The following is a 13,616-nucleotide window of genomic DNA, read 5'->3' as shown; positions in this document are numbered from 1 at the left end:
CCCTTCAACCCCTATACCCTTACATGACAATGTGCAGTCTCACAGATGCCCTGAACCAACCCTCAACTGACAAATGGGCAGAGCACACACACACACACACACACACAGAGCGTCACACATACACACATACAACCGAAATATGATCAAATCACACAGACATATTGAACAGCCCGATTGCAACCGACAAACGAACAGATCAGAGAGACAGCGAGAGAGAGAGAGAGAGAGAAGTGTCACATACACACAGACACACATACACACACACACACACATAACCGAAATAGGATCATAATATATTACACTGACGTACTGAACAGCCTGAAAGCAATATCCAATCCGTGCTAACCAATAATATATCCCACAAACTCCCATTGGTTCCATCGTGGATGATGCTTAATGACCACAGTCCATGTGCCACTGTGTTTCACTTCAGCGTACCAACCTCGTGAGTTCTTTCAGTTCTTTTTGCACTGAAGGATGCACACCAGAATTAGCGAGTTTTCGTCAGGGCACTGTACACAGTACAGACCTGTGTTGAACGATGTTTCATGAAAATTGTGCGTGATCCATGCTCTATAACATTACTTGCACGCATCTACACACGCACGCACGCACACATACACACACAGGCATGTACGTACACACACACACACACACACACACACACACACACACACACACAGACACCACACATAGAATCACATCAGCTAAACCACACCAGGAATACCCTAGCTCTTTTCTTGGAGCAGTCTGGGTTTTTTTTTCTGTCCCACGTTCCAACAAGAGCAGTATATGCACAAAAACCCAGAACCTAAGTTTCCATAGCACTGCTATCCAGGCATCTGTCTGCAAATCATCATGACAGATTCTACGCTACCTGCGATCAGATGCAAAATTAATGCTTTGCGTAGCACACACCAAAACGTCCAATGTCACAACACACACACACACACACACACATATACACCAAACCACACCAAACAAACGCCCGGCGCAACAGACTCAAGAAGCCCCCCCCCCCTTCCCCCTCCCTACCCCCTTCCACACACACTTCAATTCATGATCAGTAGGAAAAGACCCAGGAACATCGAGGTCATCTTTTTCTTTGTTCGTGGGCTGCAACTCCCACGTTCACTCGTATGTACACGCGTGAGCTTTTACGTGTATGACCGTTTTTACCCTGCCCTGTAGGCAGCCATACTCCATTTGCGGGGGGTAGGGGGATTGGGGGGAGGGGCGGGGGGGGGGGGGGGGTGCGCATGCTGGGTATGTTCTTGTTTCCATAACCTTCCGCACGCTGACATGGATTACAGGATCTTTAGCGTGCGTATTTGATATTCTGCGTGCGTATACACACGAAGTGGGGTTCAGGCACAAGCAGGTCTGCATATTATTATGTTGACCTGGGATGTCGGAAAAATCTCCACCCTTTACCAACCAGGCGCCGTCAACGAGATTCGAACCCGGGACCCTCAGACTGAAAGTCCAACGGAACACTTTGGTCATTTCAGGCGGCAGTTCCGAAGCAGGGAGGTGAGGAAGTGTTTGAGGGCCACCATGCTCTCCTTGCGGAATGCGGGGCTGAGCACAGAGTAGATGAGCGGGTTGGCGGCGCTGGACAGGTAGTGCGACTTGAGGCAGAACTGGAACGCAAGCTCCTCCTCGTAGCCAGCCATGGCCGCCGCCTGGAACCCCGCCCCCGCCAGCGACACCACCTGCACCGTCAGGAAGGGCACATAACCCAGAAGGGCCACCACCGTCACCAGCCCCAGCATCCGCGTGGTCCGCCCTAGGTAGGAGGCAGGCTGCCCGTGCACGCCCTGTCGCCGCCGCAGTCCTCGCCTGTCGCCTCGTTTCTTCCCCCGGGTATTATTTGCCAAGGGAGGACCACCGCCCTGCATGGACACCGTGCTGATGATGGACAGCTGGGAGGAGCTCAGCGACCCCTCAGACCCCGTGCTGCCCGGGGACTGAGGCTCCTCCGAAGACCTCCTCCTCGAAGTCGTCCTCGTCCCGCTCCTCCTTCCGGGAGCCTCCTCGTCTCCCTCCTCCCCGCTCTGCCGCCTCCTCCTCCTCCTCCTGCTGGCGCCGGGCACGCGCTCCCCGATACGCGTGCGACTGCGCTTCCAGACCACGCAGACGATGCGCGCGTAGAAGGCGACCATGATGGAGAAGCACAGGAAGAAGACGGCCAGCAGCACGCTGTGGAAGAGCAGCGGGTACACGGTACCCGAGTAGCGGTCCGCGATGCTGCAGTCCTCCCCCAGCACTCCGGCCACCCGCGTGCGGACGGTGCGCGTGCCGCTCAGCACCAGCTGGGGCCAGCAGACGGCGAGGGCCGTGGACACCATGACGATCACGAGGGAGCGGGCCTGGCCGGCTGAGTAGCAGTGCAAGGGGTTGACGATCTTGAAGTAGCGCGAGAAGGCCACGCACGTCAGGGTCAGCCCTGCCGCCACCGTGGTGCAGTACTCCAGGAACCTGTGGGACAGGGATAGGATAGGATAATAATAATGATGATTATGATAATGATAATGATGATATGGTAATAATAATAATATTAATTCATAACTTTTCTTTGGTGCGATATCCAGTCCTAATGCTGCTCAAAGATCCTTAATAATAATAATAATAATAATAATAATAATAATGTAGCCGTGTGCACCCGAGTGGTATATAAAAGGGGACAGTACAAACGAATTATTACTGAATTACTGAAGAGTATGAAGGTGAAAGGATAGAAAAGTTCCGTGCACAGGCCAAGGACGTATAGAAGGTCAGCCACAAAAGGGTGTTTCTATTGTTCTATTTTTACAATATTCTAGTTATAAAGAAGATAAGAAGACAGTACGGCGATGATGTGCGACGCCTTTTGGGCTCAGAGAGAGAGAGAGAGAGAGATAGCAGACAACAGCCACAATGCAGCTCAAGTGAAAAGTTATCAGTGGTCACCACTCTGTTGCTTATTTTATGTGAGTTAAACGAACTGCAAAGACATCCTGAGATAACCACTGTGGAATCTCTTTCCTCTGCATCGCCGGCAAGATCTCCGCCCACATCATACTGAACAGACTGGTTGCATGTCTCCAACACAGTCATCCCTGAAGTACAGTGCGGCTTCCGCTCAGGCAGGGGAGCATTTGGCATGGTGTTTGCTCTACGCCAGATGCAAGAGAAGTGCCGTGAGCAGAACAAGGAGCTCCACATGGTCTTTGTAAACCTGACAAAGGACTTCGACACAGTGAAACGCGGTGGTCTGTGCAAGATCCTCCTAAAGTTCGGCTGCCCAGAGAGCCTAATCCAGCTGAATGCATCATTTCACGATGGCATGCAGGTGAGAGTACAGGAAAATACTGACATGTCTGATCCGTTCCCTGTGGTAAATGGAGCGAAGCAGGGCTGCGTCCTGGCACCCACACTGTTCTCCATTCTCTTCTCTGCCATGCTGATTGACGCCTTCATAGACTGAACAGGGCATCTACATTCAGTTTCGCACAGATGGCAAACTTCTCAACTTGCGGCGACTTCATGCCAGGTCCAGTGTGTTTGAGGCACTGTTGAGAGAGTTCCTCTTTGCTGATGACTGCGAGATTGCTGCACACACCCATGAGGACATGCAGTTCATTATGGACAGGTTTTCAACCTCCTGCAGGCGCTTTGGACTCACCATCAGCCTCAGCAAGACCGAGTCCATGTACCAACCAACCAGCTAACCTACAGAACGCCAGTGCCTCCCCCCCACCTGCAATCAAGATCGATGACACTGAGATCAAGTCAATCGACAAGTTTTGCTACCTGGGCAGCACCTATGCAGCAACGGGGCCCTTGATGCAGATGTGACGCTGCGCTTCGCCAAGGCCAGCTCCGCCTTTGGCAGACTCAACAACAGACTGTGGAACAACAAAGGCATCATGCTCAGCACCAAGATGAAAACCTACACAGATGTTGTTCTGACCACCTTGTTGTACTGCTGTGAAACATGGACGACGTATCGCCGTCACATTCAACAACTTGAGCAGTTTCACCAGAGATGCCTACGAAAGATCCTCGGCATAAAGTGGCAAGACAGGGTCTCCAACCTCCAGGTCCTAGAGAGGAGCAGCCTACCCAGCATCGAAAGCCTGCTGATCCAGTGCCAGCTAAGTGGGACAGGACACGTTGTCCGCATGACAGACAGCAGGATCCCGAAGATGCTTTTGCATGGCCAGCTGAAGAAACTTTCACTTTCACTTTCACTTTCTCAAGGAGGCGTCACTGCGTTCGGACAAATCCATACACGCTACACCACATCTGTTGAGCAGATGCCTGACCAGCAGCATAACCCAACGCGCTTAGTCAGGCCTTGAGTGCATGCTTACATATTTGTGTACCTATGAAAGGGGATTTTCATTTTACGTAATTTCGCCAGAGGACAACACTCTCGTTGCCATGGGTTCTTTTTCAGTGTGCCAAGTGCGTGCTGCACACGGGACCTCGGTTTATCGTCTCATCCGAAAGACTAGACGCTCAGTTTGATTTTCCAGTCAAACTTAGGAGAAAGGGCGAGAGCGGGAATCGAACCCACACCCTCACGGACTCTCTGTATTGGCAGCTGAGCGTCTTAACCATTCTGCCACCTTCCTCCTAAAGAAAGGCCACTGTGAACTTGGAAGACCCTGCAAGCGCTTCAAGGACACCTTGAAGACAAACCTAAAAGCCTGTGACATAGACATCACTTCCTGGGAAACTGATGCCCTTGACCACTCTCGCTGGAGGATGCTGTGCTCTTGTGGCATAAAGATGTTTGAAAACAAGAGAATGCTGGCCATTAAGGAGAAGTGTGAGCGAAGGAAGCAGGGCTCAACTTCTGGAGACGTTTTCCCTTGCAAAACCTGTGGGAAGTGCTGCGCATCCAGAATCGGCCTCTTCTCCCATATGAGGACACACACTGACAGATAAGCCTGCCTGCCTACTCATCCGTCGGACCGACGGGAGACTCCATCAAACGAACTGCAAAGACACCCGCATGTGCTGTGAAGCAAATCGGCCGCAGTCAGGCGGAAATTGACCAAAATCGTGTTTGTTGTCAGGTGTGTAGTGGTAGATTTCTAAGTGATCCTGGAACCGATTTACCTCGGATTTGTTGCAAAAGAAAGAGCTCAACACCACCTTTCTAATGAGTATAAAATGGTGAATTTTTATAATCTTAATTCAAGTCACCTGGAACTGGTCAGTTTTAGCAAGATCATAGCTGGAAATTACAAACTGCATTAAATCAGTTTAACGTATGCAAACACAAATGGTATAGATTTAAAGAGTGAATTGCGACAATTCTGCCAGTATATAATACTTGTAGTTTACTGATCCAACAAAAGAGATATTTAATCAAATAATGTGTTTCCGAAACACACTTCTCAATTTGGCCCAAACCGGCGAGCAACACTGGTTGTATAGTGATTGTCGCTAAGTGCTGACAATGAAAATTGGATTTGTAACTTCTAAATGCCTGATCTATTCTTATCCAAACACTATAATAGTGTGGTTTTAGTTTCCAACAGCAGTCACATATAGAATTGTAAACTGCAGCATCATACTGTAACGAAAAGACGAAATGACCTATGCTTAGCGTTAGCTGATATCCCTACACTGACGAACTATTAAACTAAAATCAAAATTAGTATCCTTCTTACTAATTTAAGTGTGTGTGTGTGTGTGTGTGTGTGTGTGTGTGTAAGCATAACGGATATAATCTGGTAGTAAATGATACAGAGACATGGTTTAATAAATGCTTGGAGCAATTGTTTGGAAAGGGCGCACAACCAAAATTTGAAATGGCGTCGCGCCTTATGTGTGAGTCATTGAAGACCATCAGGTTGGCTGCGATAAAGGAGTCTGCTATACAGATCGTGCGTGAAGCAGTCATTGAAGCCAGCCAAGCACTTGGCTACATCAATATAGTGTACTTATATGGCGCAAACTCCCCATAGATGGGCTCTAAGCACCTCACATTAAACAGTACACACACACACACACACACACACATATATATATATATATATATATTAGTGCATTATACAACACAAGAGCACATGAATACATGGAAGTGGAAAACAAGTTCAATATCTACTAATACAACACTACAAATTGCAGATATATGAATAATCACAGGGAAAAGGCACACCACACACACACACACACACACACACACACACACACACATGCGCGCACACGCGCTAAAACATCAACCCACATGCACACACACCACAGGAATATTACAATGGAGGGGGGACAAAAGGGGAGTGCTAAGGGTGGAAAGAGACAAAGAACTATGCTTCGTCACATCAAAAGGCCATTTTGAACAGGTGGTTTTTCAGTTTACTTTTGAAAGAGGACAGAGTTGGTGAGTGCCAGAGATCCTGGGAAAGAGAATTCCAAACAGAAGGTACGTGCTTGATGCTGAAAAGCCCTTTGACCAAATGTCTTTGAAGAGACTTTGGGAACTCGAAAGAGCTTTTCTCCAAAGACCTAAGAGAACGGGATGAGTGTAAAATTAATATGAAGGACAGAAGATAAGTAAGATGGGAGGAAGCCTTCAAAGTGGTGATACGCCAAAATGCCAATTTTGTACTGAATTCTGTACTGAATGAGCAACCAATGAAGTTGACGCAAAAGAGGAGTAATATGAACTTAAAAAAAAAAACTTTTTGAGAACGACACTGGCAGCATTGTTCAGTATCATCTGATATGATACGATATGATACGCCTGTAGGGCCTAATAGACAGATGCACAGATGCATGACCAGAAGCATAACCCAAATTGCTTAGCCAGGCCTTGGGTGCATGCTAAAAAAATTGTGCACCTATCAGAGTGGACTTGAATTCTGCCAGAGAAAAATACTTCCGTTGCCATACTGTCTTTTTCGTTGCGCTAAGTATACCTACGTAATGCACACGGAACTTGACTTTCGTCTCTTTCGAATAAGCCGACGCTCAGTTTGATTTTCCAGTCCAACTTGAGAGATAGGGCGAGACCGGGGTTTGAACCCAGACCCGAACAGACACTGTACAGTGGCAGATGAGTGTATAAACCATTCTGCCATCTTCTGTCCCTGCGTTGCAAAACGCACGAAAACTGTCGCTAAAATAAGATCCCGGATATATTATGATCATATAAAAGGACATAAAAAAAACAAACAAGGTAACCGCACCCACCTGAAAATCCTGCAAGCCACAGGCGCCGGAAGTGTGTAGGGATAGCTGAGATCAAAAATGTCGAAAGGCACGCAGAGGCTGGCGCTGGTTAGATCCAACACGGCCAGAGCCATGATGAAGAAACTCCCAGCAGTCTTCCGATAGCGTGTGCGGTACACGTGCAGCACACACACGTTTCCGGAAATGCCGAACCCCGCCAGGAAGACCAGGAAAGTGATGATGGGGATGTTGAACAGCCGGTGTTCCGCTTCCAAGACGCGTAAAATGGTCGTCACATTGTCGTCTGCTTCGTCAGTGGGAACGAGCGAATCACGTGCTTGAGTGGCAGACACGGAAGATGTAGACCTTAAAGCCTGAAGAGTTCGCGAAGGACCGCTACTCATGGTGTCTTTGGTCAAACAACCACATTCAGTCGACGGTTTTGTCGAATATTTAATGGTATTCAGTGGTCCACTAATCTGGCTTCATTGTGCTGATCTAAGTCGGGTGGCACACGTTGTCTTTGTGTACTTTAATTTCTGACAGCTCGTTTTGTATGAAATTTCCGATAGGGTTCGGAATGAGGGCCGTATGTTTGGGCAGTGAAACATGGTGAGGCATCTTGTCATCTTTTCACACACAGTGCTGAGAGCATGTCTGTCTCATCACCTGGAAATTCAACAGGAAAAAGAAACAAAAACGTCACTGTTCAAATCAATCAAACCAACTATGAAAGGCCGAAAACCATACCAAAATGTTAAGTGGTAAAGTCACTTAAATCTAGACAGGTATACCTATACTTTACGTTTACAGATAACCTCTTTCTTTTCAATATCGGCCGACTTCAGTTGTTCTAACTTGAAGCTTATAGTGAACGAAAGTCTCAAGATGTAACAACCGGTGTACTATGCACTAATTTTCTACACGGGTTTTCGGAGAAGAACTTGAAAGGAAAAACAACAACACTCGAACGTCTCCTAAAAACACAGAGTCCATGCAAGAAAATCACGGCAGACGGTGACAGAAGACATCAACTCCCACCCCTCTCCCCACCCCCACCCCCACCCCCACTCCAAGTCAACACCAGAAAAAAACGAAACAAGCTAAACGATATAAACAGTACAACTTCAGCAGCGCAACAAAGGCCTCAACTTGCATACAACTCATCACCACACCACACACACACACACACACAGCACAACCCAGACCGCTGCTGTGGCAATATCAGGGTGACTCAGCGGATCATAAAAATGCAAAGCGACCCGCCAGTGCGTGTGATGGCCGCTACGTCCCAAGCCCTCTTCCGAGTTTAAACGGTCTTAAAAAGTTATGCTGTTTTTTCTTCTGATGCGGCGGGTTTGAGTATGGTACTGCATACACCTGGGTTTTGAAATACAGCTGTCAGGGGCGGCGGGGGGAGGGGGTATGGGGGGAGGGGGCAGGGGGAGAGGGGTAGGCCAGCAGACTTATTTTTGTCGTTGTTTGTTCGTTTTAGAAGATGTTGAAAACTGATTGCGGTGAGTTCGATTTTCATTTCGCAATCCCCCCCCCCACCCCAACCCCCACCCCCCAAAAAAAACAACAACAACAACAACAAAACAAAAAAACAAACAAAACAACAACAACAACAACAACAAACACAACAACAAAAAAACAAAAAAAACAAAAAAACAACAGCAACAACAAAACTAAACACAAATACATAAATAAATAAATAGATAAGAATAAACTGACAAATGTATGAATGAATAAACCTAAAGAATTGAAACAAAATGAATATATATATATATATATATATATATATATATATATATATAACAAGACAGAGGGGTGATACAAGTGAAGATTACAACTAAATAACCCTTCCATTCCTCCGAAACAATTAAACTGGCAAATGTATAGAGGTCTATATATATGACGCCTTTGTATATAATACAGATGGTAATATTCTAAGAATCTATTTTTACGTTGAATGACCGAGACGTAATTCTGAACGAAATAGCCTGCTTAAATTAATCTTAAATCGAAGTTTAACATTGTTCAGTGTCTCATGGACCGTTTTTGTTGGGTTTTCAGCCATGACTGAGATGGCCCCTACAGTCAGCAGGGCGGAAAATCAATGCTGTTTGGATTTTATTTGGCAGCATTGGCACTGGTGATGAGGTCTATTTGCTTGTAGTAAAATATGAATGAAACATGCATATAAATAGACGGACAGACATAGCGAAAGACGGACAGACAGACAGACAGACCGATAGAGACCTTTCCCACAGATCAATAGGTGTTATTTGCGTAAAGGTGTGCTTTAAATGATACACGATGATAAAAATACGAGCAGCTGTCTCAGATTTACCGTTAGCAAAGTACATGAAGGGAGTTCATTATTGAACACAGTGCACTTGCACTGCTTTTGCGTTACATTGATTTCACACTGATTTGCTTCTTATTTCATCTTATCTTATCTTATTTTATTTTGATTTATATTATCTTATCTTTTCCTCAAGGTCTGACTAACTGCGTTGGGTTTCGGTGCTGGTCAGCCATCTGCGGAGCAGATGTGATGTAACGTTTGAACGCAGTGACGCCTCTTTTAGAAACTGAAAATGCATTGTATTGTATTGTATTGTATTGTCATGGATTGGGTTGGACTGCACTGGATTGCACTGGATTGCTTTTCGTTCACAGCAGATTCTCTTGTGTGAAATACGGCCTGCTTCTCGTGGTATGGAGAGAACATGTTGCCATAAACCAGCGACGTTCATTCTTCCCTCCTTTCTTCCCCCCTCCCCATCCACCTCCTCTGCCTCCCCCCCCCTTCCCCCCGCAACCCCCACTCACTTCCGGGTATAGTTTCCTTCCGAAAGACTAGCTACACCAGAGAATCTAGTGAAGGTGGAAGAAAGGACGGGTGGTGGTAAAGGGGTGGTGTGTGTGTGTTACAAACCCCAGTCTTTGCGGAATGGAACCCCAGATCACTCGCTTCCTAGCTGGTAGCTGTCTTGACCAGGCCTTCGATGTTCGCTTCTGCGTGCGTTGGTTTAAGTCGTTTTATTCATTTTAAAGGATGTAATCGGGTAAGCAGTCACATCACCCGCCTTAACCCTTTCACTGCCAAGCTCGAATCTATGCAGCAGCTAGGTAGAGGACCCATGTCACTGAAGGGTGATCAGATCATTGGTCTTTTATCCATGAACCTACTGCTCTTTATGTTCGGTGGTAGGATAGGCCATATCTTCTACACATCGCAGGGGGAATCTCCAGCTACTATTAGACACCATATTTTCTGTGTTTGCAACACAAGAGAATTTTGCACTCTAAATTGACTGGCGGTGAAAGAGTTAAGGACGAAGATGGCAGAATGGTTAAGACGCATGTCTGCCAAAACAATGTCCGCGAGGGTCTGGTTTCGAGCCTTGCCCTTTCTCCCAAGATTGACTGGAAAATCAAACTGAGTGTCCAGTCATTGGGAGGAGACGATAGACTGAGGTCCCGTGTGCAGCCACCTTGCCCCTAACTCAAGGTTCAAGATTCAAAAACTTTATTACTCAAGAATAAAGATTTTAGGCATCGCCCAGTCTTCTAATCTGTCCTTGTGACAACAATAGCAATAACAACATTAACGATAACGAAACAACAATAATAACTTTTTGTTAACACTGCTACATTTACTGCTACTACAACGAAGAATGATCACCATCATCCTCATTAACATCGTAAAAATTAATAAAACGAACGCATTCACACATTCATATCCATACACATGCACACACTCTCTCCACCCAACACACACACACACACACACACACACACATATATATATATATATATATATATACTTATGCACACACAGAGACATGACCGAAGTGAGAAACATATAGCGGACAAAAAGAGAACAGAGAAACACAACTTTAACATTGTACATATACAAAGTGATTAATTTGCTGATGCAGATGTTACAGGTAATAACATCCAATTTACAGGTGAACAAGTAAGAACATTAAAGCACAAAGGTAGAAATAAAATAAATTCACTGCATGTAGGTATAGATACAGACTTCATAAAAAAGCATGATTTTGGGGGGGTCTTTTTTAGCTGGTTTAAAAAAAAAAAAGAAGCTTTGTGGGCCTACTGTTTGTGGAGCAGAAGTTCTCGTATGCTTGATTTGAAGGAGTGTAATGGTTCGAATCACGGTGACGGCGCCTGGTGGGTAAAGGGTGGAGATTTTTACGATCTCCCAGGTCAACATATGTGCAGACCTGCTAGTGCCTGAACCTCCTTCGTGTGTAAACGCATGCAGAAGATCAAATACGCACGTTAAAGATCCTGTAATCCATGTCAGCGTTCGGTGGGTTATGGAAACAAAAACATACCCAGCATGCACACCCCCGAAAACGGAGCATGGCTGCTTACAGGGCGGGGTAAAAACGGTCCTGCACGTAAAAGCCCACTCGTGTACATGCGAGTGCACGTGGGAGTTGCAGCCCACGAAAGCAGAAGAAGAAGAAGAAGAAGAAGGAGCGTAATGAACCGCACGTCTTAATGAACGAAGGAAGTAAGTTCCAAACAGATGGTCCAAAAAATTCAAAGCTAGATTTGCACTCAAGGCCTAACTAGCGCGTTTGGTGACACTGTTGTCAGGCATCTGTCTAGCAGATGTGGTATATGGATCTGTCCGAACTCAGTGGCGCCTCCTTAGGAAACTGAAACTGAAACTGTTCATTATATGTCCATGGATGTGTAGTGCCTATTACTGTGAGCATTACATGTAATTATTGTGTGTGAGGTTTTCGTCAACTTAACTCACTCAGTACAGCCAGTCCTTTCTTCTCCTCTACACGGACCCCTCGGATGTCCAGTGGGTGTCTGAATGACCCAACCTTTAGCTTCCGTCGTCAGAATTGTGGTATTCTTTGTCAACATTCACCTCTTCAGTACAAGAGCCTTCCGCTTGCAATATTTTGATGGTGGTAATTGGGGTGAAACGCTGTTGACGTCGTCTCTTTCGCCGTTCGTATGGAGAGAGTTAACGTTTAATCCTTTATGTCTTGTTGGGATTCACACTGAATTCTCGTATTCCCACACATTGATTTATCGATTTATCTCTTCTCAAATTTATATATTATTCTATATACTGTGAACTGTTTACTTTGTTTTCTTGAAAAAAAAAAAACCAACAACAAAAACCGCTGCAAGTTCGCTGAATTTAACCCGGACTCCGACGCAACCGTATCCAAAATAAAGTCACGATAAGTAAAGTCATTGGTCTGATGTGAAGTGTTTCATCCTAATCTTCTTTCCTCGGAAAAACTTCAGTCTTATTGAACGTTTTCAAAACTCAGGCTTTTACACGTCAGTCAAGAGAAAACGGAATACGAGGAGATTTAATTTGATGCTAACTCTCCCCTCTACACATAAACACAAAGACAGAGAGAGAGAGAGAGAGAGAGAGAGAGAGAGAGAGAGAGAGAGAGAGAGAGAGAGAGAACGAAACAACAATGTACAATAAAAAAAAAAGAAAAGAAAAAAAAAGAGAGCATAACAAAAACAGCAACAAAGAACGACAAAAACAAACAATATAAAAAAATCAACAAAAAAACATTGAAATGAGTCTCCAATGTTTTGTTTTTCCTTTTTAAATAACAAAATAAAATAAACGAAACAAAACAATATTGAATTCAGTACACCTATTCAGTTTGGACTGAAAAACTGTGTATAAAAAATGTATTTATATAAAAAAAAAGCGATTCCAATCAAATCGCGATCGATATATCTCAGATACAAAAACAACAACAGAAAAGCAGAAAGAATTTTCTTTTTAAAAGAAAAAGGACCGAACATTAATTTTTCTTTATCAATGAAGCAAGCATGCATTGATTACCACATCATCCATCAAATTAAACAAAATCAAAATCATGTTAAAAACCGGATATCTCCTTGAAACGAAATGCGTTTCTTTAAAACCTTTCGTGTGTATGTGTGTGTGTGTGTGTGTGCCCGTGTGTGTGTGTTTGTGTATGCGTGCGTGCGTGCGTGCGTGCTTGCGTGCACGTGTGTGTGTGTGTGTGTGTGTGTGTGTGTGTGTAAATCAAACTTAGTTAAGAATACATACTTCAAACATCGTCGCACGAAATCAAGATCCAAACAAACGGGCACTGACCACGAAAAATTCCCCCACGCCTACCACGCTCCGCCCCCCCCCCCCACCCCCCCACTCCCTCCCGGCCCCCCTACCCTCCTCCCTTCACCACCCCCTTCCCCCCCGCCCCCCCCCCCCCCACACACACACACACACGACGAAAGTACACACGATGAAAACACCAACACTCAGTCAACGCACCACAGTCAGCCCGGTGGGAGAAGGATCAGAAGAAGGCAACCCCATGCACAGAAGGCCGGTCGTTCCTATCCCGGAGAAGGAAAGAAAGAAAGAAAGAAAGACAAGACAG

The 13,616-nt window shown here is 45.6% G+C and overlaps 1 protein-coding gene across 1 annotated transcript; it reads right to left on the bottom strand.

Moving 5' to 3' along the window:
* Window positions 1-1,040: 1,040 nt before the first annotated feature.
* On the bottom strand, window positions 1,041-13,611 carry LOC143285743 (orexin receptor type 2-like). The gene is made up of 3 exons (XM_076593155.1): window positions 13,508-13,611; window positions 7,192-7,839; window positions 1,041-2,481 (listed from the first exon to the last, which is right to left on the bottom strand). The coding sequence occupies exons 2-3, from the start codon at window positions 7,572-7,574 to the stop codon at window positions 1,503-1,505; spliced, it is 1,362 nt and encodes a 453-aa protein (XP_076449270.1). The 5' UTR covers window positions 7,575-7,839; window positions 13,508-13,611; the 3' UTR covers window positions 1,041-1,502.
* Window positions 13,612-13,616: the final 5 nt, after the last annotated feature.

This window comes from Babylonia areolata, chromosome 9 (assembly GCF_041734735.1).
Source record: "Babylonia areolata isolate BAREFJ2019XMU chromosome 9, ASM4173473v1, whole genome shotgun sequence".
Lineage (NCBI taxonomy): Eukaryota > Metazoa > Mollusca > Gastropoda > Neogastropoda > Buccinidae > Babylonia > Babylonia areolata.
This window is presented reverse-complemented; position numbering and strand designations above follow the sequence as displayed.